The sequence below is a fragment of the Rutidosis leptorrhynchoides genome, chromosome 4 (assembly GCF_046630445.1).
Source record: "Rutidosis leptorrhynchoides isolate AG116_Rl617_1_P2 chromosome 4, CSIRO_AGI_Rlap_v1, whole genome shotgun sequence".
Lineage (NCBI taxonomy): Eukaryota > Viridiplantae > Streptophyta > Magnoliopsida > Asterales > Asteraceae > Rutidosis > Rutidosis leptorrhynchoides.
Window position 1 is genome coordinate 494,176,929 of NC_092336.1, and position 24,785 is coordinate 494,201,713.

A 24,785-nucleotide genomic window follows, 5' to 3' on the forward strand; every position below is an offset into this window, starting at 1 on the left:
ATGTGAATGTTGGAGTTAGCTATACAGGGTTGAGGTTGATTCCAAAATATATATAGTTTGATTTGTGATCAATACTGAGATACGTATACACTGGGTCGTGGATTGATTCAAGATAATATTTATTGATTTATTTCTATACATCTAACTGTGGACAACTAGTTGTAGGTTACTAACGAGGACAGCTGACTTAATAAACTTAAAACATCAAAATATATTAAAAGTATTGTAAATATATTTTGAACATACTTTGATATATATGTATATATTGTTATAGGTTCGTGAATCAACCAGTGGCCAAGTCTTACTTCCCGACGAAGTAAAAAATCTGTGAAAGTGAGTTATAGTCCCACTTTTAAAATCTAATATTTTTGGGATGAGAATACATGCAGGTTTTATAAATGATTTACAAAATAGACACAAGTACGTGAAACTACATTCTATGGTTGAATTATCGAAATCGAATATGCCCCTTTTTATTAAGTCTGGTAATCTAAGAATTAGGGAACAGACACCCTAATTGACGCGAATCCTAAAGATAGATCTATTGGGCCTAACAAACCCCATCCAAAGTACCGGATGCTTTAGTACTTCGAAATTTATATCATATCCGAAGGGTGTCCCGGAATGATGGGGATATTCTTATATATGCATCTTGTTATTGTCGGTTACCAGGTGTTCACCATATGAATGATTTTTATCTCTATGTATGGGATGTGTATTGAAATATGAAATCTTGTGGTCTATTGTTACGATTTGATATATATAGGTTAAACCTATAACTCACCAACATTTTTGTTGACATTTAAAGCATGTTTATTCTCAGGTGAATACTAAGAGCTTCCGCTGTTGCATACTAAAATAAGGACAAGATTTGGAGTCCATGTTTGTATGATATTGTGTAAAAACTGCATTCAAGAAACTAATTTCGATGTAACATATTTGTATTGTAAACCATTATGTAATGGTCGTGTGTAAACAGGATATTTTAGATTATCATTATTTGATAATCTACGTAAAGCTTTTTAAACCTTTATTTATGAAATAAAGGTTATGGTTTGTTTTAAAAATGAATGCAGTCTTTGAAAAACGTCTCATATAGAGGTCAAAACCTCGCAACGAAATCAATTAATATGGAACGTTTTTAATCAATAAGAACGGGACATTTCATTAGCATCCATAGCGACAGCAATCAAGTTAGTCCCCAAGTAACGACTTTTTAAATGAGCCCCATCGATTATGATTACTGGTCGTGCATAGTTAACAAATGAACGTGTCTGCATATTAAAGTATTGAAACATTATTTTTAAATACGAGTTAAATTAATAAGTAAATAAAGAGAGCATTAAACATACCGCTGCACCAATGGACATATAACTCATAACAAATCTGCCTTTGTTGTCCGTTCGAATGTTGGTTACACTACCTGGGTTAGACAATCTAGGATTATATAGATAATTAGGTAGTATTTGAAAGGAATCTTCAAGACTACCCCTCAACATCTCAATTGCGTAACATTTGGCTTTCCATGCTTGGTGGTATGATAGACTTATTTTAAATCGCGCCGACATATCAGTCCTTATATCATTCGGTCGATAGACACGACCTTCTTGTTTCATCACCTCTTTCAGTATATTACCTAGGACCTTCTTGGTGGCATGCTTATTGTTCGGAAGAATTTGGGTATTTGAGCACGTGTATAGATCATTCAACTTCCGTACTTGAAAGTTGTTGCTATCTTGTATACACCTAGCAGTAATTTGCCATGAACAATTTGGTGATATGCATGTAGCTGTATACCTTGACTTGTCTGAGTACTTTGGTTTTATCTGGAACCCCTCAGTAACACACTTTGTACGTAATTGCATAAGAAAATCTTCCTTGTTTTCGAAAGTCTGATTCAATTTAACTAGATCTGAGGTTTCATATATTTCCATTGATCTAGGTTTCATTTCGGGTTGGGTGTTCGAAAGTAACGGTGGCATGTTCCAAAATATATCATCTGGTTGGGGATTATACTTAATTGGCTGGTCATAAGTTTGTGTTTGGTCGACGTGTTCATCTTCGCATTCATCATCACTATCAGGGACATCATCCTCATCAACTATGTAGTTAGAAAAAGGGTGTTTTGTTGGTTTGATTGGATTCACATTTTCCATATCATCATGCTCAGATCCGCTTTGATCAGATGTAGGTAGGTCAACGATGTAAGGATCTTCGTTACCTTCAAACGGTGGTTGTTTATCATTCAACAAATTGGTGTATTGTATTTGTTGGTTGATTTCATCTGTGATTTGAGTTTGTAAGTTGAACTGATTTACATATTGATTTTGTAGGTTCGAATTATTTGTGTATGGATGTGGTTGGTTGTACTGATCAGTGTATGGGTGGTGTAGGTTGAACTGATTGTTACTTTGGTGTTCTAGGTCGTACTGATTGATGGTTGACTGTTGTAGGTTGAACTGATTGATGGATGACTGTTGTCGGTTGAACTGATTATTGTATGGATGATGTAGGTTGAACTGATTATTGGATTGCCGAGGTAGGTTGAACTGATTATTGGATGGATGATTAAGGTTGTACTGATTATTGTAAGGATTTTGTAGGTTGAACTGATTATTGGTCGGATGTTGTAGGTTTAACCGATTATTGTATTGTTGTTGTAGGTTGAACTGATCATTAGGATTAGTAAGGTTTCGGCCTAAAACATGCATTGAATTCGTAATATCTTCTAGATACATGTTGTAACACCCGCATTTTGGGCCTAGATGAAATGACCATTGTACCCTGGGGTAGGGCGTAATTAGTGATTTTTATAATTATATGTTTATAATTATTTGGTTGTTTAGTTGAGACCAGTTTGTGACAAGGGTCACATAACAGGTTCGTTTGTTGAATTTGGACTCCGTTAGGGCCTCCTAACGAAGTACGAAAGATAACTAGTAAATAACCGTGTGTGACAGGGTATTGTATTTAACCTAAATATAAAAGCTAGAATTAAGCTACTTCTCTTATTTTCTTGAAGCTTCTAAACAAACACCGTACCTAATCTCTATCTCCTTCACAAACCCTAGTTGATCTAAACTTGAAATTAGATTAAGAGACTTTAGAAACTGATTTCTAGCATCATTGTGAGCATCATCTCAGGTTTGTCTTGTTGAATCCATGCTTTGATTATTAGAAATTGGGTTTTTGTGTTCTTAAATAAAAAGTGTGAATATGAGCTTGAATCTTCATGAAATATGTTTATTATGCTTAATTGATTTTAGAAATAGGTTGTATATATGTTTAGTAACTTTCTCGTGCTTAAAATTTGGTCAAAAACACTTAGAAATCGAGTTTTTGGGGAAGAAATCACAAAATCAGCGAAATTAGTTCGAAACCCAGTTTGCTATAGTACCCGAGTTGCTACAGTACCCGAGTTGCTACAGTACCCCGAGTTGCTACAGTACCGAGTTGCTACAGTGTCACTATTTGCTACGGTGTCACTATTTGCTACATTGTCACTATTTGCTGCAGTGTCACTATTTGCTACAGTATCACTATTTACTACAGTACCCGAGTTGCTACAGTGCCACTATTTGCTACAGTGTCACTATTTGCTACATTGCCTTTTATGAAATTGAACCAGGCGTAACTTTCAAAACGTAACTCCGTTTTTGATGAATAAACTATCGTTAGAATCGTAATAAAGAATACTTTTCAATGTTGAACTTTTAAGAAACTAGATCAAACTGTTTTTGGGTCAGAAAAGGAGTTTTAGTGTGTATGTCGTGTTTTGCATGCACCTGTATGCCATTATTGAATGGAGTCATGATGTAGACTCATAAAATTATGAATATATGGTGTTATGACCTAGTTTATAGTATGATTTGATTATACTATTAATTGAGATATGTATATTGACTTCGTTGTGTTGTTCTCAGGTGATAAGAACAAGGAAGAAGCTCAGAAGTAAGATAACTGAGCTGTAGCTGGTAATCGGTGAGTGGGATTATCTCCGGGTGTAGTATAGAGTAGCAAGTTGTGCTACTATGTTATACTGTTATAGTTGCTATGCTTAGTAGATATGTTGTAATAATGATCATCGTAGAGTTGCCATGCTAGTCGTAGGAACAGTTGTTCGTAGTGGTAGTTGCTTAACAGTTGTGTGCACAAGTTGTAGTTGCCTGTTGGAACCTATTATTGTTAGGTTCAGCTCAAAGAGGTCAACCTTGTTGTGGTTGGGTCCAGTTGGCTACTGTTTGTTGAGTATAGTGCTGAATGACGCATCACCTGCGTGTAGATTTACTATACTGGGGATTCAGTAGTAAGGACTTTCGGTAGACGCTAGACTGATCAGCTAGTGGTCGTGTGCTCGTACAAGCCACCGAGTCTCTAGTTGGAGCATAGTTGCTAGTTGATTGTTGCCAGTTGATAGTTGCTAGTTATTAGTTGTCAGTTGCCTGTTATGGATTGTTGTAGTTGCTGTAGTTGTACAAGTTGATACTGTATGCTAGATCAGTTAGATGATTCCATTCACTTAGCCTCGTGCTAACCCCCCTCACCTCCTCCCTTGCAGGTTTTAGATATTAGTGCTGGTAGGGACGGGCGTCGGGTTGACGATATGTTTGACAAGACGAACTCTGATGTCTTAACTTTTATAAATATGTAACTAGTTGTTTAACGTAACACCGGTGGTTTGTAATAAGTAACTAGATAATGATTTGTGATAATCATGTTTGTAATTAACTAAGGGTATTTATGTGAATTAAGTCTTTCGCTGTGTTTTAAAAAAAAATCAGGGTGTTACAACTTGGTATCAGAGCATAGGTTTGGCCGCATGTACATTGTGTTGAATGTCATGTTCCTAAACCTTGTGTTGTGTCAAACATATCTGAGGGGACAGGTTAAGTGAATGTAGGGATTACATGCGTTAGTTGATAGGTACTAACCTGTTTTCCTCTAAGAGTTTGTGTGAGATGTTGTGGTAGTGCAGATATGGCAGATAATACAGGAAACACAACTGGTCCGTCAGCCCCCAGAACATTCAGAGCCCCAGATGAAGATGGATATGTGTCAGAAGAGGATCCACAGGAACAAATAATAGATTTGCAAAGTAAGTTAAAGGAAGCACGTGATCGAATACAGGAATTAGAACAACGTCAGGTAACCGTGAATCCAAGTGGTAGTGTACCGAATCAGATGATTAGTGGGTATCCGGTGCAGTCAAATATTCATCAGCAAACTGGAAGTGCTTTCCAACAACAACAATGGATACCATCTCAGAATCAGTTTCCTCAACAATATCAGATGCCACCACAGTTTAATCAACAGTTCCCAAATCAGATGTGGGGTCCGTATCAGATGCCGACGTTTCAACAACCGAAGAAATGTACCTTCAAACAGTTTCTGAATTGTAATCCACCAGAGTACTCAGGAACTTCCAACCCAACAGTAACCCTTAACTGGTTAAGAGAGATAGAAAAGGTTTTTGAGGCATGTCAGTGTGAACCAGAATTGCAGGTTATTTATGCTAGTCGTATGCTGAAGAATAGGGCAATGGTTTGGTGGGATACGGTTATTTCTAGTATACCAAAAGAGCAAGTGAACATGATTACTTGGGAACAATTTTATAGTAAAGTTTGTGAGCAGTATTGTTCGTCTTATGACCTCAATCGAATTAAGACGGAATTTCTGGCAATGAAAATGACATTTCAGATGACGATAGATGAGGTGATTGGGCAGTATATGGATAAATTAAGGTTTGTGCAACAGTGGGTTCCAGATGAGCAGTCCAGAATTCAGCACTTTGTTAACATAATTTTACCAGAGTACAGAACAATGGTTAGGATGACGATGACGTTATCGCAACCGTTTGTTATGGCCAAGATGGTAGAGGATGATGTCAGAGCAACAAGGAATAGAATAGTAGGTTATGAGATGTCACAACAAGATCAGGTGATGAGTCATTCGGACTCTAGGTCAAGGAAGTCTGTTAAGTTGAAACATAAGAGTGGGTCAGAACAGAGTGGGTCAGCATCAAGTCAGAATTCTTGGTGTTATAGTTGCAGATCATCTCATAGTGGTCCTTGTTCAGATTCAACCAAAAGATGTTTGAGATGTGGTATTGTGGGACACGAGATTCGAATGTGTTCGTTCCAAGAGGATGTATGTTGGAGATGTCATCAAGTGGGGCATAGGTCAGCTCAGTGTCCGTATGTAAGAGGATCAAGTTCTGGGGCGGGGCCAGGAGCGCAGTCGGGATCAGTAGGTGGATCTTCTGGTTCTCCAGTTGGGCAGAAAAGAAAGAATCCACCTACGGAAACAGCAAGAGCTTATCAGATGGTTGCAGATGCAGATGTTGAATGTGATGTGAATACAGGTATACTTCAAAATCGTCGTATTGTTTAGTCATATACATGTATATGATTGGGTGTATATATATGTGTGGTAGATTAGTAGATCTTGATAGTAGTGTAAGATTTATTTTGTTGCATTATGTTGTTTATGTTTTGGTTGCGACCCTTCTGTGCCATGTGGGGTAAGGGTGACCCTTAGGTTGACTTTTGGGATTGAGAACCGTGACTTGGATAGAGATGCGTTGAGTATGTTTGTGTAGTGGACTTTTGGACGACATGAAGTTGTTGGATAGTGGCATGAGTATGATTGTTATGACGGTATTTCCTAAGCTTGTTGGATGTATGATCTGGTTGATAGATTATATTTGGATGATTGATAGACAAGGTTTGAGTAACTATGATTGGACAGATGTTGTGATTGATTAGTTATAAAGTAGTTAAATTAATTACCGATGCTTATTGAGGAAATTGATTGGACATAAGTTAGTGAATGAGACAAGTAGAATTTTTCCGTTACGAGCAACTCAGAATGAAGGTATGATTTAGGATAATATGCTTGTGTCTGGCCAACAGAAGTATATTGTGATAAATCATACGGAATTTCTGGGAAGCTGAAGGAAAATTAGGCGGCCTGTGCTATATTGGATTGTGATGTGACTGGATATGAGACGAATAACCTGTGAAGTTCTGATGACTTACGAGACAATTTCGTGGACCTAGGTATAGATTTTAGCATGATGACTAATTCTATTGCCTAAGCTTTGGATAATTGGGAAAAGTGGACTGTATAAAGAGTTGAATTGGATGGCAGATCGTGAAATTTATGATACGGAATGGCGAAGAAACACGAATTTGACTCTGATTATTTGACTTGATCTTGTAATTTGTGGGCTTAAGTGGATTAATGGACGTTGATCGACGGAGATTGTGACAAGTTATTTGGTATCGGGAGTGTATTGACGTCAGGAATCTCATTTCCCTATGCAATTGTGGTGGATATTGTCGGTATCGGGGATAAGATAGATAAAGTTAACCGTGTGTTTTGACGGTGCGAGTAACAATTTTTGGGTTTATTGACCATAGTTGACCCGATTCCGAGGACGGAATCTCTTTTAAGGAGGGTAGATTTGTAACACCCGCATTTGGGGCCTAGATGAAATGACCATTGTACCCTGAGGTAGGGCGTAATTAGTGATTTTTATAATTATATGTTTATAATTATTTGGTTGTTTAGTTGAGACCAGTTTGTGACAAGGGTCACAGAACAGGTTCGTTTGTTGAATTTGGACTCCGTTAGGGCCTCCTAACGAAGTACGAAAGATATCAGATAACTGGTAAATACCCGTGTGTGATGGGGTATTGTATTTAACCTAAATATAAAAGCTAGAATTAAGCTACTTCTCTTATTTTCTTGAAGCTTCTAAACAAACACCGTACCTAATCTCTATCTCCTTCACAAACCCTAGTTGATCTAAACTTGAAATTGGATTAAGAGACTTTAGAAACTGATTTCTAGCATCATTGTGAGCATCATCTCAGGTTTGTCTTGTTGAATCCATGCTTTGATTGTTAGAAATTGGGTTTTTGTGTTCTTGAATAAAAAGTATGAATATGAGCTTGAATCTTCATGAAATATGTTTATTATGCTTAATTGATGTTAGAAATAGGTTGTATATATGGTTAGTAACTTTCTTGTGCTTAAAATTTGGTCAAAAACACTTAGAAATCGAGTTTTTGGGGAAGAAATCACAAAATCAGCGAAATTGGTTCGAAACCCAGTTTACTACAGTACCCGAGTTGCTACAGTACCCGAGTTGCTACAGAACCCCGAGTTGCTACAGTACCGAGTTGCTACAATGTCGCTATTTGCTACATTGTCACTATTTGCTACAGTGTCACTATTTGCTACAGTGTCACTATTTACTACAGTGCCGAGTTGCTACAGTACCCGAGTTGCTACAGTACCCGAGTTGCTACAGTGTCACTATTTGCTACATTGTCACTGTTTGCTACATTACCTTTTATGAAATTGAAACAGGCGTAACTTTCAAAATGTAACTCCGTTTTTGATGAATAAACTATCGTTAGAATCGTAATAAAGAATACTTTTCAATGGTGAACTTTTAAGAAACTAGATCAAACTGTTTTTGGGTCAGAAAAGGAGTTTTAGTGTGTATGTCGTGTTTTGCACGCACCTGTATGCCATTATTGAATGGAGTCATGATGTAGACTCATAAAATTATGAATATATGGTGTTATGACCTAGTTTATAGTATGATTTGATTATACTATTGATTGATATATGTATATTGACTTCGTTGTGTTGTTCTCAGGTGATAAGAACAAGGAAGAAGCTCAGAAGTAAGATAACTGAGCTGTAGCTGGTAATCGGTGAGTAGGATTATCTCCGGGTGTAGTATAGAGTAGCAAGTTGTGCTACTATGTTATACTGTTATAGTTGCTATGCTTAGTAGATATGTTGTAATAATGATCATCGTAGAGTTGCCATGCTAGTCGTAGGAACAGTTGTTCGTAGTGGTAGTTGCTTAACAGTTGTGTGCACAAGTTGTAGTTGCCTGTTGGAACCTATTGTTGTTAGGTTCAGCTCAGAGAGGTCAACCTTGTTGTGGTTGGGTCCAGTTGGCTACTGTTTGTTGAGTATAGTGCTGAATGACGCATCACCTGCGTGTGGATTTACTATACTGGGGATTCAGTAGTAAGGACTTTCGGTAGACGCTAGACTGATCAGCTAGTGGTCGTGTGCTCGTACAAGCCGCCGAGTCTCTAGTTGGAGCATAGTTGCTAGTTGATTGTTGCCAGTTGATAGTTGCTAGTTATTAGTTGTCAGTTGCCTGTTATGGATTGTTGTAGTTGCTGTAGTTGTACAAGTTGATACTGTATGCTAGATCTGTTAGATGATTCCATTCACTTAGCCTCGTGCTAACCCCCCTCACCTCCTCCCTTGCAGGTTTTGGATATTAGTGCTGGTAGGGACGGGCGTCGGGTTGACGATATGTTTGACAAGACGAACTCTGATGTCTTAACTTTTATAAATATGTAACTAGTTGTTTAACGTAACACCGGTGGTTTGTAATAAGTAACTAGATAATGATTTGTGATAATCATGTTTGTAATTAACTAAGGGTATTTATGTGAATTAAGTCTTCCGCTGTGTTTTAAAAAAAAAATCAGGGTGTTACACATGTGAACGGGTTGATTTGAGATGGCGAAATTCATAAAATCATTAAAATCATCTTCATCATCAGTGATATCCAAGACACGGTTATCGACAACGTATTTCATAGATATAACTAAATCTTGTGAAACATCGATTTTTTTTAACACATATTTTAACAAAAGCGTACAATTTAAGGGTTAAGTTTCAAAGGTACTCTGGGACAATTAAGTGGCATATAAACTATATGATTATTGACATGTTCAAAATAACCTCCTGAACAAATATATATCTTTAACTTACTCATCACTATATATGTAAAGACATATAAAAGTAGGGATTACACACCAATAAGTGATGACCTCAAACTGCGCAAAGAGTTAACTTCAACTACTAAGTTGTTGTGAATATGAATCTGGTGTGTTTGAATATTGATCAAGAGTTGGAATTTATTAAATATGGGAATTACCTATTGGTCTATGATTACTTATAGAGTACAAATGGATAACAGGAATAAAAGGATCTACCGTTATCCAATTAAATTCATGAAAGGTAGATTTCCTATCCGTAGCTAATAAGGATAAGAAATGTTATCTAAATGTGGGACCTAGGTTGCCTTTTTAATCATGAAAGTCCACTGTGGTCGACTACTTCATAGATTGTGGTCGACTAAGTTATTTTTATTAAGTGGTCGACCCACATCAGGGTCGACCACAGTGTATTTAAGCAGTGGTCGACCACATTTTACACCAGTGGTCGACCAGGCATTTGGTGATTGTCAAAAGATTACAGTGGAGCATGTTCAACCTGCTGACCTAATATGCCAACACAAACATTAGAGCTACCTTTTACAGTGGAGCTTGTTCAAAATACAATACCAACGCAAACATTAGAGCTACCTTTTACGTACTTCGATTCGAGATCTAAAGAATGTCTTCCCCATCCTATGTCTGTATTCTAATGCAACCTTCGCAGTATCTTTCTCGAATGGGTAGGTTAGCTCACAAAATACACGCTCCATGTTTATGCAAACCCATACACCACAGTCACCGTAATATCCTGACTGTTGAGGTGAGTCGATATACGTAAATGTAGATGGCATCGAGACGTGTGGTGGAGGAGTGTAGTTAATTGCCCTCAAAAACTCTGGCAGACACTTACCCAACTCGGAAGCATAATAAGCGCGGTGGTCAATTGAGCTGTGCTTGACAAAACTATCGTAAATGACGACGGTGAAGTCCTTAAGATCAAGCATAATAAGCACCCAGTGATCCGCATCTTCCAAACATGTTGGGAATAGGACCTACAATTAACGTTAGAAAGTTATACATATAACTCTAATCTGAATGTATATGTCTATGTATATTTAAACTGTATATGTATATGTATTTGATATTGTAACCTTCTGACACTTCGACCAATGTGGAAAAGGGAGTCTCGATCCGTCTGCATAACAAGTAATATTGGGATTGGTGTAATTCGGGTCAAGTGTTACACCCGTTTTAAAAATCCCCATCCACTTAATCATGTCGACTGGCATGATCGTACATCTTTGGCGGTCCTTTAGTGGCTGAAAATCCATTTGATCTAAACGGTAGCTCCACCACAACAACATAGATCCCCAACCATTAATATTCTGAAATTAACAACCACTTAGTCAATCTCAAGTTAGCGAAGTAAAATGTCGACCACTTTAATAATAAGTTTATAAAACACTTACAAAGTTATCTAAGTAACCGCCTTCAAATTTGTTGTAGATCCGCTCCCAAAACTTGTCAGTGATGAATATAAATCCGTCGGATAGGCCCCGAACAAATACCGATAAGCACTCGTAATGTGGAGTCATCATCTCTTCCGGTGTCTTAGGGCCGTCCAGATTCCTTTCATCATCATATAATGTGGAAGGGCCGGGATAGATAAGTCCAGACTTATGAATCAAATCGTCAATGATTTCTAGAATAACATTATCAGGCACTACCGGAGCACTCAGTCTCCCCGTCTTCTGTTGTTTTATCGGGATTTCTTTCTCTGGCATGTCAGGCTTTCTTTTAGCACCCTTTTTGATCATTTGTGACGGTGTAAAGAAGGGTGACATCCTTGCCCATGCAACTCGACAGTCCCTTTTGCTTCTCCTCACATAAACCGGTGAAGCAACCTTCACATTATCAAACATATCTTTCTTGGTTGTCTGAACTTCAACATCTGACACATATCCACCAATGAAACTACCATCATCCTGTCACAGAAACACACAGCAGTAAGTCATCAGAAAGTAAAATATGTAGTCGACCTTGACAAGGGTTGACTATAGTATAAATTTAATATAGTCGACCTAGATAATGGTCGACTACAATGTAAACATGGTGATAGTCGATCAAATGAAGGGTCGACTACTCATCTGCATACTGGACAGTTTATATAACTTACCAACTTGCATAAATGAATTATATAATAAGAAATTACCTGCTCTTGTTGACGGATATGTTGTTGTAGGTTTTGTATCATAGAATGGAGTTTTAAAATCATTGTCTTGTGGTAGTCTCTAGAAACATATAAACTCTGCACTATCTTTAGTGTCTCACGTGTAACACGGATGCCAGCCTCAACCCGATCACTCATCTCCTTAATCTCCTTGGCGTGTTTGTTTTCCTAGTCATCTAATCTCTTTGTCAAATTCTTAATCATATCCGTCAACTCCTTCTTCGTCTCATCATCAAATTTCTTCGGATCATCAACTTTCTTCACCGGTACTTTAGCATCGGGGTCCTTGAAATAGTTTACACTAGCAACCCACCACTCACACTTAACCTCTGTCTTGGTGGGCCTCAAATGATTGAGAGGTCGTTCTTCGTCCGGGATATCATCCTGTCATACACATATACATATACATATACATATACATATACATATACATATACATATACATATACATATACATATACATATACATATACATATACATATACATATACATATACATATACATATACATATACAGTTACAGTTAAATATACATATACAGATACATATACAGTTACATATACAAATACATATACATATACATATACATATACAGTTACATATACACATACAAATACAGTTACATATACCTATAGATATACACATACATATAAACATAACACATACACAAATATTTTGGTATAATTATACTCACCGGGAGTTGCATCAACTCAACGTACTCATTTCAGCCCATGACTTTCTTCTTCCGTTTCCAGTGGATTCCACGAGGTATGCCTTCACTTTCCGGCTTGAAAGCATATGTTTCTATTCGGTGTTTGTATGCCTCCCATATCCACATCTACAAACAAAAACCAAATTTGGTTAAATATGAAACATGTTAATTGCTTAAAATTTATAAGTACGGATTACTACCTTAAACGCCCAAGTGAAGCCGCTCAAATGGTATGTCATTACCCCCTTCCGGGTTTTATCTGCTACCCTCTCTTTATAAGGTACTAACACGTGATGCAAACTATTGTAAAGTTTGGTCCATAAGAAAGAACCCCACGGATACTTGTTCATCAACTCAAAGTCCTCTAATAAAAGAAGCATGTCATCGTTTACGCTATCCCGCAACTGCTTCCCAAGGAAGCATAAGTTAATTATCAACGCAATGGCGACTATGACCTTATCCTTGTCAGTTCCTTTCAACTCATCTTTAAAAAAGGCGTCGTGAAACTCCGAAATATGACGTTGACCACTATGTCGTTTAATAAAAACACGAGATGAAACCGAGTGGTCAAAATCCGACCTCTCTTGACCTATCCAATCTATAAAAGATGTAACTGGACCAAACCGCATCCCAGTAACCAAGCAAAACTCACGTCTACCACACCTAATGACATGGTCTCGGGTAACTCGAAACCATAGCTCTTCTGGCTTCTCACATATTTCGCGTCCGTTGATTACAAACTTTTTCGGACGGTCAGTCTGATTCATTAATAAGCAATGTATGTATCCCGGATCATTGTCATCACACTTTATATCTAACCAATGACCGAAACACGTCTCTATGAAAATCTTTGTCTGAGCCGGAGTGAGTTTGTTCTTAATCTCCCTTATAAGAGACATCTTGCTTCGAATGGTGACCTTGGCCTCGAACCAAACCTGTAATCAGACAATGATAATGTCATTATACATAAATGTTAATATACATACACATACATACATGTACATACAATTGAAAAGCAAATACACTATAGTCGACCTTTTTTTTTTGTCGACTATAGTTTTATTCAACTATAGGTGACCCAAAATGGGGTCGACTATAGTGTATGTTTTTGGCAGTCGACCCTTTGAATGGTCGAGTATGCAAGTGATCTTCTGACCTAAGGCATCCCCATAACCATATACAGATATATACACTTTAGCAAAAACAATGGGAGAATTGTATATCTATAGTTACATATACATATACATATACATATACATATACATATACATATACATTTACATTTACATATACATATACAATTACATATACCTATCATATACTGACATGTACACACATACAAATACATCCATACACACATAGATATAAATACAGGGACCCATACATAGATATATATATATACACATATATACACATACGGATAAACTAACATATACATACAACAACGAAATAGGTTTTACCTCAATATCTGTCATCTTTGAAGGGAACTCTTGATTGAATCTAGGGACGAAATAGATACACTGACGATGGAATTAGGGTTTATCTACAAACTATTGAAGTGATCTCTTGATTGAATCTGCAATGAATGAGGGTTTATGAATCAGGGTTCGTAACTGGGGCTTGTGGAGCGAATTTTTGTTAGAGTTGAAATTTGAATTTTGTTATCCCAACTCGCTATTTCAGTGTCTTTTTGTATACTCGACCATCATTAAGGTCGCCCGTGTTTTTTGGGGTCGAATATAGTGGTCGACCGATAGCCAACAGAAATCGACCTTGCCAGTTATAAACGGTGGTCGACAACATTTAAATTTGGTGTGGTCGACCGGGTATATAGGTAGTCGACCCAACTGGTGGTCGACTTAATGGTGTAAATAGACAATTTTTTTTTTAAAAGTGTATTTTGGAATAAAACTTTTTAAAAAAAGTGTATTTTGGGGAATTTCCCCTTTAAAATTAGATTAGATTAAGGCCCTAAAAATCATGCCTAATTGGTCATCAAAGTAAGGCCCAATTCGATAAGCCCACCATAAAATGCATTTATTTGCCTGTATACGATGCTTTTGTCCCTTTACTTTTATTTCCCCCCTTTTGAATTTCGTGTTATTTCGGTCGCTGATTAGGGTTTGATCGCCAGACCATTTCATCGCTTATTTCACAAATCGCTTATAATCTTAAAGGAGGTAAGCTATAAGTGATTCCTTATCTGATGCTTGATCTGTGTTTTCTCAATTTTTTGCTTAATCGTAGTTGTTTTTTTTTTTTTTTTTTTTTTTTTTTTTTGTTGTTGATATTTTCATTTTAGGTATACAAGGACGCTAACAATGTCTCGTGTGTACGTTGGAAATTTGGATCCGAGAGTTTCTGAGCGCGAGCTTGAAGATGAATTTCGCGTTTATGGCGTTCTAAAAAAGTCGGTATTCTTCACTCCAATTTTGTTTTTAGGCGCTATGCCACTATTAGTTGTTAGACTGTTTGATTGAGTTATATGTATAAGAAGGTATTGAAGTTGTTGTCATATATTTTATGATAATGGCAGCTTTATTAGCTCGTTTCTGAGGTTCTTTTATTTATAAATAAGTTATTGTGACAACTAATTTACACGTGGTTTAAATTGTTTTTTTTTTACTTTAAAATGATGATGTTCATCTTCTATTTTGTTTGGAATTCGTACAGTGTTTGGGTTGCTAGGAGACCACCTGGTTATGCGTTTGTTGAGTTTGATGATCGCAGGGATGCTCTAGATGCTATTCGGGATCTGGACGGTATGTTGAAGCATAAATGCGTGCACTTGTTTTAGTATCATCATTGAAGCTGCTGGTCTTTGTTTTTGTAATAAGTTCATATGTATCTTTTAATTGTTTGATCTGTTTCCACCTTCGAATGGTTCTTTTATATAGATAGGTTGTAATGTTCATGTAAGGGATGGTATGTTTGGGTTTGTTATTAATGTTCTTTCCATTCATTGTTGCTAAATAAAATAATAACTTTGTAAGCTATCATCATATGTGTTTCTGTTATTTAATCCAACAGGGAAGAATGGTTGGCGTGTGGAGCTCTCCCACAACTCTAAAGAAGGAGGAGGTGGAGGTGGCCGTGGCGGCGGCCGCGGTGGTCGTGGCGGCGGCCGCGGTGGTCGTGGCGGCGGTGATAGTCTGAAGTGCTATGAATGTGGCGAGCCTGGTCACTTTGCGCGTGAATGTCGCTCGCGGGTTGGCCCTAGAGGTGGTGGGGGTGGACGTCGTCGAAGCCCCAGTCCTAGACGTCGTAGGAGCCCAAGTTACGGGAGAAGGTAAATCGAGTGTTTCTTTATACCCTGTTTTATTTACACATTGTAGTCAGAATATGTATTATGTATAGTAGATGTTTTGGTTGAATATCTGCTATTGATAGATTGACAATTTTACAGGAGTTACAGTCCACGCTACAGTCCACTTGGAAGAAGGTCGCCACCTAGGCGTAGCATATCACCCCGTCGTGGGCGCAGCTACAGCAGATCGCCTCCTCCATATCGCCGGGCACGGCGTGATTCACCATATGGAAACGGGTATGCATATATTTCTTTGTTTTGATATGTTGAGTATTACAACCACTTGTTACATGTTAGCATGTGATAGTCACAACTTATCTAATTCTAATGTTGCAATATTAAGTTGATATGATTATTGATTACAGGGTGTAAGCGGCTGGAGTAGGATAACATCCAAAAGTTCTGGAGCGATAATTGGCGAATGCACTTGTGATCAGATTTTGGAGTAGGTTTTATTTTAGTTGATGCTATCAATATGTTGACTGTTTACTGTGTTTGGACTTTGAAATGGATGTGGAGCATCTTTTGTGTCGGCTTGTTCTGTTCAACTCGCTGCAACTTAGAGGTCTCTTTTCGTACTTGAAATTATTATGTGATTGTTACTTGCATTTTCTGACATATGTGATATTTGGATTATTTGATTACTAAATGTTTGTTTTGTATTTTGGCTTGTGTTATGAGGTTTGATTTTCGACTGAGATTCGGTCTTCGCCCTCAACTTTCTGCTTCTTACACTCTACATGGTTTAGCATCAACTTTCTGCTTGTTACACTTCACATGGTTTAGCATCACATGTTTTCTGCACTGCATCATCGTCTATGTGGTTGCTTCACGTGGTTTTTAATGACAATGAACGTTTCTTCCAAACTGAACCTTAAATTGACACTACGTTCTTCTGCAAGAAAGCTTGCAAGGTTTCCCATACTTAAGTCCGCCCTTACGTGGTTGCTGAACTTGTTAGCCTCTTTTGTGTTTATCTGCTCTTCTGTATTTGCCCTTCAAAAAGGTAAGTGTTGTAGTGAAAAGCTAATGTTGACCACAAGTACACCCTAGTCAAATCTGCTATGACTACAAGTACCCTAGTCAAATCTGCTATGACTACAAGTATAGTCAGGATACACGTCAAGGATCAAATCATTATTTTTAGTTGGTGATTTACAACTCTTTTGACATTGTTTGCAACATTTTGTTGATCCGAATAGTACTTTGAAACGATGATCGTTTTGAATTCATTGTCTTGGTATATGGTGCCATATGAAATGATTGCAGTCATTTCTATGCTCCTTTAGGTATTTTAGTTTCGACTTGCAACTGAAATTCGTTCCAAAACACTAGTATCCTTTTTTATTTGTTTCTTTTGGATGTTAAGGGTAAATGGTTATATTATTAGTTTAATAGTAATATTAATAGTAACAGTAATAGTAATATTGTCCTTGCAATGGCAACATTATTATCATAATCAAGTTCATCTGTGCAGCTAAGCAATCCGACTATTATGCTTCATTGCTATCGTTGTTTCTTCCCCTTGTTCTTGTTTTTCATTAGTTTATTCAAGTATTGACACTCAAACATGTTATAGCTAAGATAAAGATATTTAATACGGGTGATTGATATTTGATAACACAAAGATGACAATTACGAACAATTGAATTCCATATTGCGGATAAAACTAACAAGTTCCTGTACTAGCGTATACTAAGTGCATACAAATTATGAAACAAATGACCGTGGGAATATAATCACGTGATGAATTATAGTTAATGCCAGTGGTCCTTCTATGATTAATCTCTCTGTCCTTGAGTATCGTGAGATACATTCTTTCTATTTGTGGGTGAAAGAAACGATTTCACTACTCATGGGTGGATAAACGACTACGTCTACTCTATGGTTATATGTTAAGGTGATGAATGACTCCCATACTTCTCGTTTGTTGTTGTTTTTGTTGATGAAATTTGAAGTTAAAATCTGGATATATGTTTGCAGAAGCAGGTAACTTTGATGAGACACTATTATGTATAAAAAATGTTGGTTCAATCAATTAAAGTGATTTCCAAAGTCGCCAGCGAATGGTCCTCGGTCCTGCTTATATAAGTAACTCATAATTTCTTACATCATTTTGAATAAACCATCCTAATTGGTCTGGTTATTAAGAAGTTCATCGAACTAGATCGTACTTGATGGTTAAAAATTGATACCTTTGTTTTCAATCTCTGTTTGTTTAAAGAGGTGATCCGGACTACTCACCACTCTCTTTTTTCTCACATGCACAAAATTCTTAGACCGTTTTATTCTGTAAAAACTATTATTATCAAGCTAACTACTTTTATGAAGAGTAAAATAGTTTTAATGATGTATTAGAAAAAAAATTGTGTAGCATCCCATATCCTTCTTACCGCAACCCTTTTGTGATCACTTTTAAATGCCATTTTCATATTACTCATTTCATTCAACACTAACCTATTCATGATTTGTCTTTTGAAAGGATAGCATCTCTCATCTAATTATTTGAATATATGTACGCAAAAAAACAGGAAACTTTAGTTTAGAATCCACGCCCATTATATAGTATATGCATAAAAGCATGATTTTTTAATAAGTTAAGTGGTAGTTAGCATCACTCATTCACTTCTTGTTCCTGCTAATAAAAATAGATTATTTGTATGGCACCAAACATCACGTGGAATAAAATGGAGTAGCACATTATAATAACATCCTAGTTGGTCTTGCTTTTTATAAAATTAATTAGATTGGATCTTAGTAGAATATCTTATTGGTTACAACTGAATATTATGGCCACTAATCATCATCAACTAAAATACAAACATTCTTTTATTCTTCTTTTAGTAATTTGGACCTGCAACTGCAAGCCAAAGCGAGTCTACTAGCAAGATGAAGGGTGCACTACCCTTTGTAGCGATGGTGGTCGTTCAGGTTACACAAGTGGGCTTAACGTTTGCCGGAAAGGCAGCCATAGCATCCGGGATGCAAACTTTTTCCTTCATATTCTACTCCAATGATATAACATCCTTTATTCTGATTCCTGCTGCTTTTCGCAATCATAAGTACGCCTTCTAGTGTACCATCGTTTGCTTTTCGCAGATCATGCAATCTCCCTGCACCCACACTGTCAATTGGTGGCAGTTTTCTAATATCTGTATACCTTATCGTATTTGTACTGGCTATCTTTATTATAAATGCTCTAAAGAATCTGATTAATTTGTCTTCAAATCAGCAATTTTACTGGTCAACTGAAGCCTTTCATGGATAACTAGGTCGCTAAGGCCTAACAGCAAGTAGCCAATTCGAAAAGTTTTCAGTATGCAGTGTGCAAACATACATTTGATTAGCAAAAAGAAATCCTTAAACACTCTACAACAGTTTATTATATTATGTGTATCACATAAATGTATTTATTTATATCGAGTATAAAAGGAGGATATTATCAGAGCAATCATGTTGGAGATATGGAGAACTTTAAACAATTAGAGGGGAGATTCCAGGAAACTCGCACGAAGCTTCCACGAAGTTGTTAGGAAACTCACATGTAGCTTCCACGAAGTTGTGAGGAAATTCACATGTAGCTTCCACGAAGCTGTCAGGAAACTCACATGTAGCTTCCATGAAGCTGTCAGGAAACTCACATGAAGCTTCAAAGAATTGTTTTTAGCTTACTCTTTAAATCATTCTATAAATAGACCATCTTGTAACTCATTGTAAACACACCACAAATATTCAGTAAATACATTCTCTAGTTGGTCCGTGGACTAAAGCAATCACAACGATTGCATATAACCACGTTATCTCTTGTGTCGATTTACATTTCTTGCATTTATAATCTTTCGTTCATTAAGTGGGTTAGTAATCTTGTAGAATTACTATCGGTGAGTGATCTTATTGAATCACTTGCGTTGTTTTGGGTCCTAATATCCTTACAACTGGTATCAGAGCACAAGGTTTTGTTAAGGGTACGATGGCGGAAGACGGAAAGTTTAGAATCGACCGATTCGATGGGAGAGACTTTGGCTTTTGGAAGATGCAAATTGAAGATTACTTGTATCAAAAGAAGCTACATCAACCTCTGTTAGAGACCAAGCCCGAAAGCATGAGCGATGCCGATTGGACGCTTTTGGATCGTCAAGCTTTGGGTGCGATTCGTCTTTCACTTGCTAAGAACGTTGCATACAACATTGTGAATGAGAAGACGACGTTTGCTTGCTTGAAAGCACTCTCTAACATGTATGAGAAACCTACCGCTTCTAATAAGGTTTTTCTCATGCGACAATTGTTCAATACGAAGATGAAGGAAGGTACGAGTGCAACGGATCATATCAACGAGTTCAACAACATCATATCGAGGTTAGCATCGGTATATATTGTGTTTGATGATGAGTTAAAGGCACTAATCTTGCTTTCATCATTACCGAAAAGTTGGTCGGGTACGGTTACCGCAGTTAGTAGCTCTACGGGAACTACTAAGCTAGCGTTTGAAGGAATAAGGGATTTGATTCTTGGTGAAGATACTCGTAGGAGAAACTCGGGGGAATCGACATCCGGTTCTTTGTTAAGTACCGACAACCGTGGTAGGAAATTTGATCGCGGTGAGAAGAAGGGTAGAAAGAAGTCTAAGAAGAGGTATCCATCGAAAGATAGAAGTGAAGCTGTTTGTTGGGGTTGCAATCAAAAAGGACACTTTCAAAGGAATTGTAAAAATGGTCCGGCGAAAGGTGTGAACTTGACCGAGGAAGAAAGTGATGATGCACTTTTATGTAGTGTTGAAAATTCTATGGAGTCTTGGATTTTGGATTCGGGAGCTTCGTTTCATGCTACTCATGTCAAAAGCATGATGAAGAATTTTCGTTCATATCAAGGCAAGGTGAGATTGGCGGACGACAAACAACTCAATATAGAGGGCATTGGAGATGTTGTATTGAAGACTACTCTTGGCTCTAATTGGACCTTGAAAAACGTAAGGTACATTCCTAAATTAAAAAGGAAACTTATTTCGGTTGGTCAATTAGATGATGAAGGTAACGCGGTTACTTTTGAAAACCGCCAATGGAAGGTGGTTAAGGGTAGTTGTGTCGTGGCTCGTGGACATAAAAGGGGAACTCTTTATATGGTTGAAGTGTTTGATGAAGACACGGTGGTTGCTACGGTTAATGTTGAGTCCGAATCAACTCTATAGCACCGAAGACTCGAGCATATGAGTGAGAAGGGTATGAAGATGCTTGTTTCGAGTGGGAGAATTCCAGATTTGAAAAAGGCAGAACTTGAATTTTGCGAACCATGTGTATATGAGAAGCAAAAGAAGGTGACTTTTGGGAAATCGGGAAATGCTCCTAAGTTGGAGAAATTGGAGCTTGTTCATACGGATGTGTTTGGTCCAACCAATGTAGAATCACATGGAGGTTCTCGCTATTATGTCACCTTCATTGACGACTCCACTCGAAAGGTTCTAGTGGGAGTACGGGTAACAATGAATTGCCAATTAACGGTGAGGCGTCAGAAAATGCTAATGATGGAAATGGTTCGGAAAGCGGTGATGATTTCGAACATAGTGCGAGTTCTAGTGATGAGGAGGATACAAATGAAACCAGTCCAACCAATTCGGTTACTCTTACACTAAGACGCTCGACTAGAGTGCCAAACCTAATCCTAGGTATTCTCCATCAGCAAACTACTTGCTCTATACCGAGAATGGTGAACCCGAAAGTTACTTTGAGGCAAGGAAGACAAAAGAATCCATACAATGGGAGCTTGCCATGAAAGAAGAGATGGGGTCACTTGAGAAGAATAAAACTTGGTCACTAGTGAAGTTACCTCATGATAAAAGGGCGTTGCAAAGTAAATGGGTGTATCGAATCAAGAATGAGTTGGATGGCAAGAAAAGGTACAAGGCTCGTTTGGTGGTTAAAGGCTTTCAACAAAAGAAAGGAGTTGACTACCAAGAGATATTTTCACCGGTGGTGAAGATGACTACTATTCGTTTGGTACTTTCTATGGTTGCATCTGAGGACTTACATCTAGAGCAACTAGATGTGAAGACCGCATTCTTACATGGTAACCTTGATGAAGAGATCTATATGAGGCAACCCGAGGGCTTTGAGGTAAAGGGTAAAGAGAAGTGGGTTTGTAAGCTAAAGAAAAGTTTGTATGGATTGAAGCAAGCACCTCGGCAATGGTACTTGAAGTTTGACGAGTTTATGAAGAAGATTGGTTTCTTAAGATGTGAAGCGGATCACTGTTGCTACTTGAAGAAATTTAAGTCTTCTTACATAATCTTATTGTTATATGTTGATGATATGTTACTTGCAGGTTCCAACATGTCCAAAATCAACAAGTTGAAAGGATTACTTTCCCATGAGTTCGAGATGAAAGATCTTGGTGGTGCTAGGCAAATACTTGGCATGAGTATTGTGCGTGATCGTGTGAAGGGTACTTTATACTTGTCTCAATCCAAATATATTGAGAAAGTTGTAGAGAGGTTTAACATGGAAAATTCAAAGGCTCGTTCTATGCCTTTGGGTAGCACGATAAAGCTATCGAAAAGTCAATCACCTAAAACGGAAGAAGACAAAATGGAGATGGAAAAGGTTCCATATGCATCGGCCGTGGGTAGTGTTATGTATGCCATGGTTTGTACAAGACCCGATATTGCTCACACAGTGGGAGTTGTAAGTCGTTATATGTCTAATCCGGGGAAAGAGCATTGAGAAGCGGTTAAATGGTTACTTCGTTATTTGAAAGGTACTTCTAATATGGGATTGTGCTTCTCTAAAAGCAATGTCATACTTAGAGGTTATGCGGATGCTAATTTGGGTGGATGTGACGATTCGGGGAAAAGCACTACGGGTTATGTTTTCACAATAGGGAAGACGGCGGTTAGTTGGATGTCTCGACTACAAAAGAGTGTTGCTTTATCAACCACCGAAGCCGAATATATGGTTATTGCAGAAGCTTCTAAAGAGCTTGTTTGGTTGAAGAACTTCTTAGGTGAGTTGGGTAAAAGACAAGACTATTGCGTCTTGTATTGTGATAATCAAAGTGCAATACATCTTGGGAAGAATCCGGTGTTTCATGGTCGTACGAAACACATCAAGATAAGGTATCATTTTATTCGACAACATATAAATGATGGTACTTTATTATTGGAGAAAATCCTTGGTACGAAGAATCCTGCTGATATGTTTACTAAGGTTGTTACGACAGAGAAATTGAGGTTTTGCATTACCTCAATTGGTCTTCTAATGAATTGATGAGAGAAGACCCCAACTAGAGAATTAGAGAGTTAATGTTTCAATTCTAACAAGTAGTGTTGAAGACCTTGTATCGAAAGTCTGCTCATCCGAAGTATGTGTTGAGTGTGCGTGTCCCAAATGGAGTTTGGCGGTATAATGGTGGTTTAACGTTCTTGGTTAGATCGTTGATATTTTGGGTTGACGAAGGTTGGGTTTGTTCAAAGTCTCCAAGTGGGAGATTGTTGGAGATATGGAGAACTTTAAACAATTAGAGGGAAGATTCCAGGAAACTCACACGAAGCTTCCACGAAGTTGTTAGGAAACTCACATGTAGCTTCCACGAAGTTGTGGAAATTCACATGTAGCTTCCACGAAGCTGTCAGGAAACTCACATGTAGCTTCCATGAAGCTGTCAGGAAACTCACATGAAGCTTCAAGGAATTGTTTTTAACTTACTCTTTAAATCATTCTATAAATAGACCCTCTTGTAACTCATTGTAAACACACCACAAATATTCAGTAAATACATTCTCTAGTTGGTCCGTGGACTAAAGCAATCACAACTATTGCATATAACCACGTTATCTCTTGTGTCGATTTACATTTCTTGCATTTATAATCTTTCGTTCATTAAGTGGGTTAGTAATCTTGTAGAATTACTATCGGTGAGTGATCTTGTTGAATCACTTGCGTTGTTTTGGGTCCTAATATCCTTACAAATCACTCCCTTAGTTAATTGACACCCAGTCTGGGTGGGGATAAGTATCTGCATTATCATAAAGTTATCCTATTTCTACATGGCATATGTCAAGCTAAATGCCACTATTCATACACATTTTTGTTTGTTATCTCACCTATTATAGAAGTGCTACAATCATTAGTTAGAGCAAAAACATTTACCCAGGAGAATAAGAAAAGTATATAAGGCAATAAAACACACATATATAACGTATGTCAACATCATTTTTCAGTAAAAGGCTTGGGCAATAACTTGCTAACACCATATTGCAGGTGCCTTTTGATGGGTCAGTTAGTTGCATTACACTAGTCAAGTACTGATGTTGGACAAAATTGTTAATTGGCGATGAGCTGGCTGTAGCTGGTAGGTGACTTGTGCAAGTTCTCATATCAATGAGGCAATAATGAGAATGACACATATGTGCATGCACACAAAGCGTCAACGAATCTGACTTTCAGCCTTTAAAAAAACATTCTTGACCTTTTTTTTTTTTTTTATGAGCAATGTCAAAAGACATTAGCATGTCAAAACGATAGATGATGTTTTGATGCCCCTAAGCAGGAAGGGTCAATTGCCTCTTACAATCCAGAAGTATAAAATTCCACTTAGTATTATGTCATTATATATCTTGACTTCACTACATCTGAACCAATATTTAATGTTCATAAATTCTGTCCTGAAGGGTTTTTTTTTCCCACAAACATAAGAGCAATTACGCTGTGCGCTGACTGATAGGTTTATTTACTGATGTTTTTCTTGGTATACACTCGTCTACACACATATGTGATTATAGAT

At 37.5% G+C, this 24,785-nt stretch overlaps 2 protein-coding genes across 3 annotated transcripts; one reads left to right on the forward strand and one right to left on the reverse strand.

Moving 5' to 3' along the window:
* Positions 1-12,162: 12,162 nt before the first annotated feature.
* Positions 12,163-14,283, reverse strand: LOC139842390 (uncharacterized). The gene is made up of 4 exons (XM_071832534.1): positions 14,167-14,283; positions 12,907-13,641; positions 12,731-12,832; positions 12,163-12,378 (listed from the first exon to the last, which is right to left on the reverse strand). Exons 1-4 carry the CDS (start codon positions 14,179-14,181, stop codon positions 12,163-12,165), a joined length of 1,068 nt encoding a protein of 355 aa, XP_071688635.1. The 5' UTR covers positions 14,182-14,283.
* A 495-nt stretch (positions 14,284-14,778) lies between these two features.
* Positions 14,779-18,974, forward strand: LOC139844687 (serine/arginine-rich splicing factor RSZ21-like). 2 transcript variants are annotated; one of them, XR_011758064.1, is made up of 7 exons: positions 14,779-14,886; positions 15,009-15,116; positions 15,380-15,468; positions 15,737-15,995; positions 16,113-16,250; positions 16,379-16,578; positions 18,858-18,974. XR_011758064.1 is itself a non-coding variant. In XM_071834909.1 (6 exons), the coding sequence occupies exons 2-6, from the start codon at positions 15,028-15,030 to the stop codon at positions 16,383-16,385; spliced, it is 582 nt and encodes a 193-aa protein (XP_071691010.1). In that variant the 5' UTR covers positions 14,779-14,886; positions 15,009-15,027; the 3' UTR covers positions 16,386-17,386. The 2 variants fall into 2 exon arrangements, 1 of the variants encoding a protein (XP_071691010.1); XM_071834909.1 differs by lacking the exon at positions 18,858-18,974 and having other exon boundaries at positions 16,379-17,386.
* Positions 18,975-24,785: the final 5,811 nt, after the last annotated feature.

Coding starts and splice junctions, on each gene's coding strand:
- LOC139842390 (XM_071832534.1), bottom strand. Junction 12,833..12,906: donor GCTTCACTTGGGCGTTTAAG/GTAGTAATCCGT, acceptor TTTTGTTTGTAG/ATGTGGATATGGGAGGCATA. Junction 12,379..12,730: donor ACTGGAAACGGAAGAAGAAA/GTCATGGGCTGA, acceptor TGTGTATGACAG/GATGATATCCCGGACGAAGA.
- LOC139844687 (XM_071834909.1), top strand. CDS start 15,028: ATGTCTCGTGTGTACGTTGGAAATTTGGATCCGAGAGTTTCTGAGCGC. Junction 15,117..15,379: donor GTTTATGGCGTTCTAAAAAA/GTCGGTATTCTT, acceptor GAATTCGTACAG/TGTTTGGGTTGCTAGGAGAC. Junction 15,469..15,736: donor TGCTATTCGGGATCTGGACG/GTATGTTGAAGC, acceptor TTAATCCAACAG/GGAAGAATGGTTGGCGTGTG.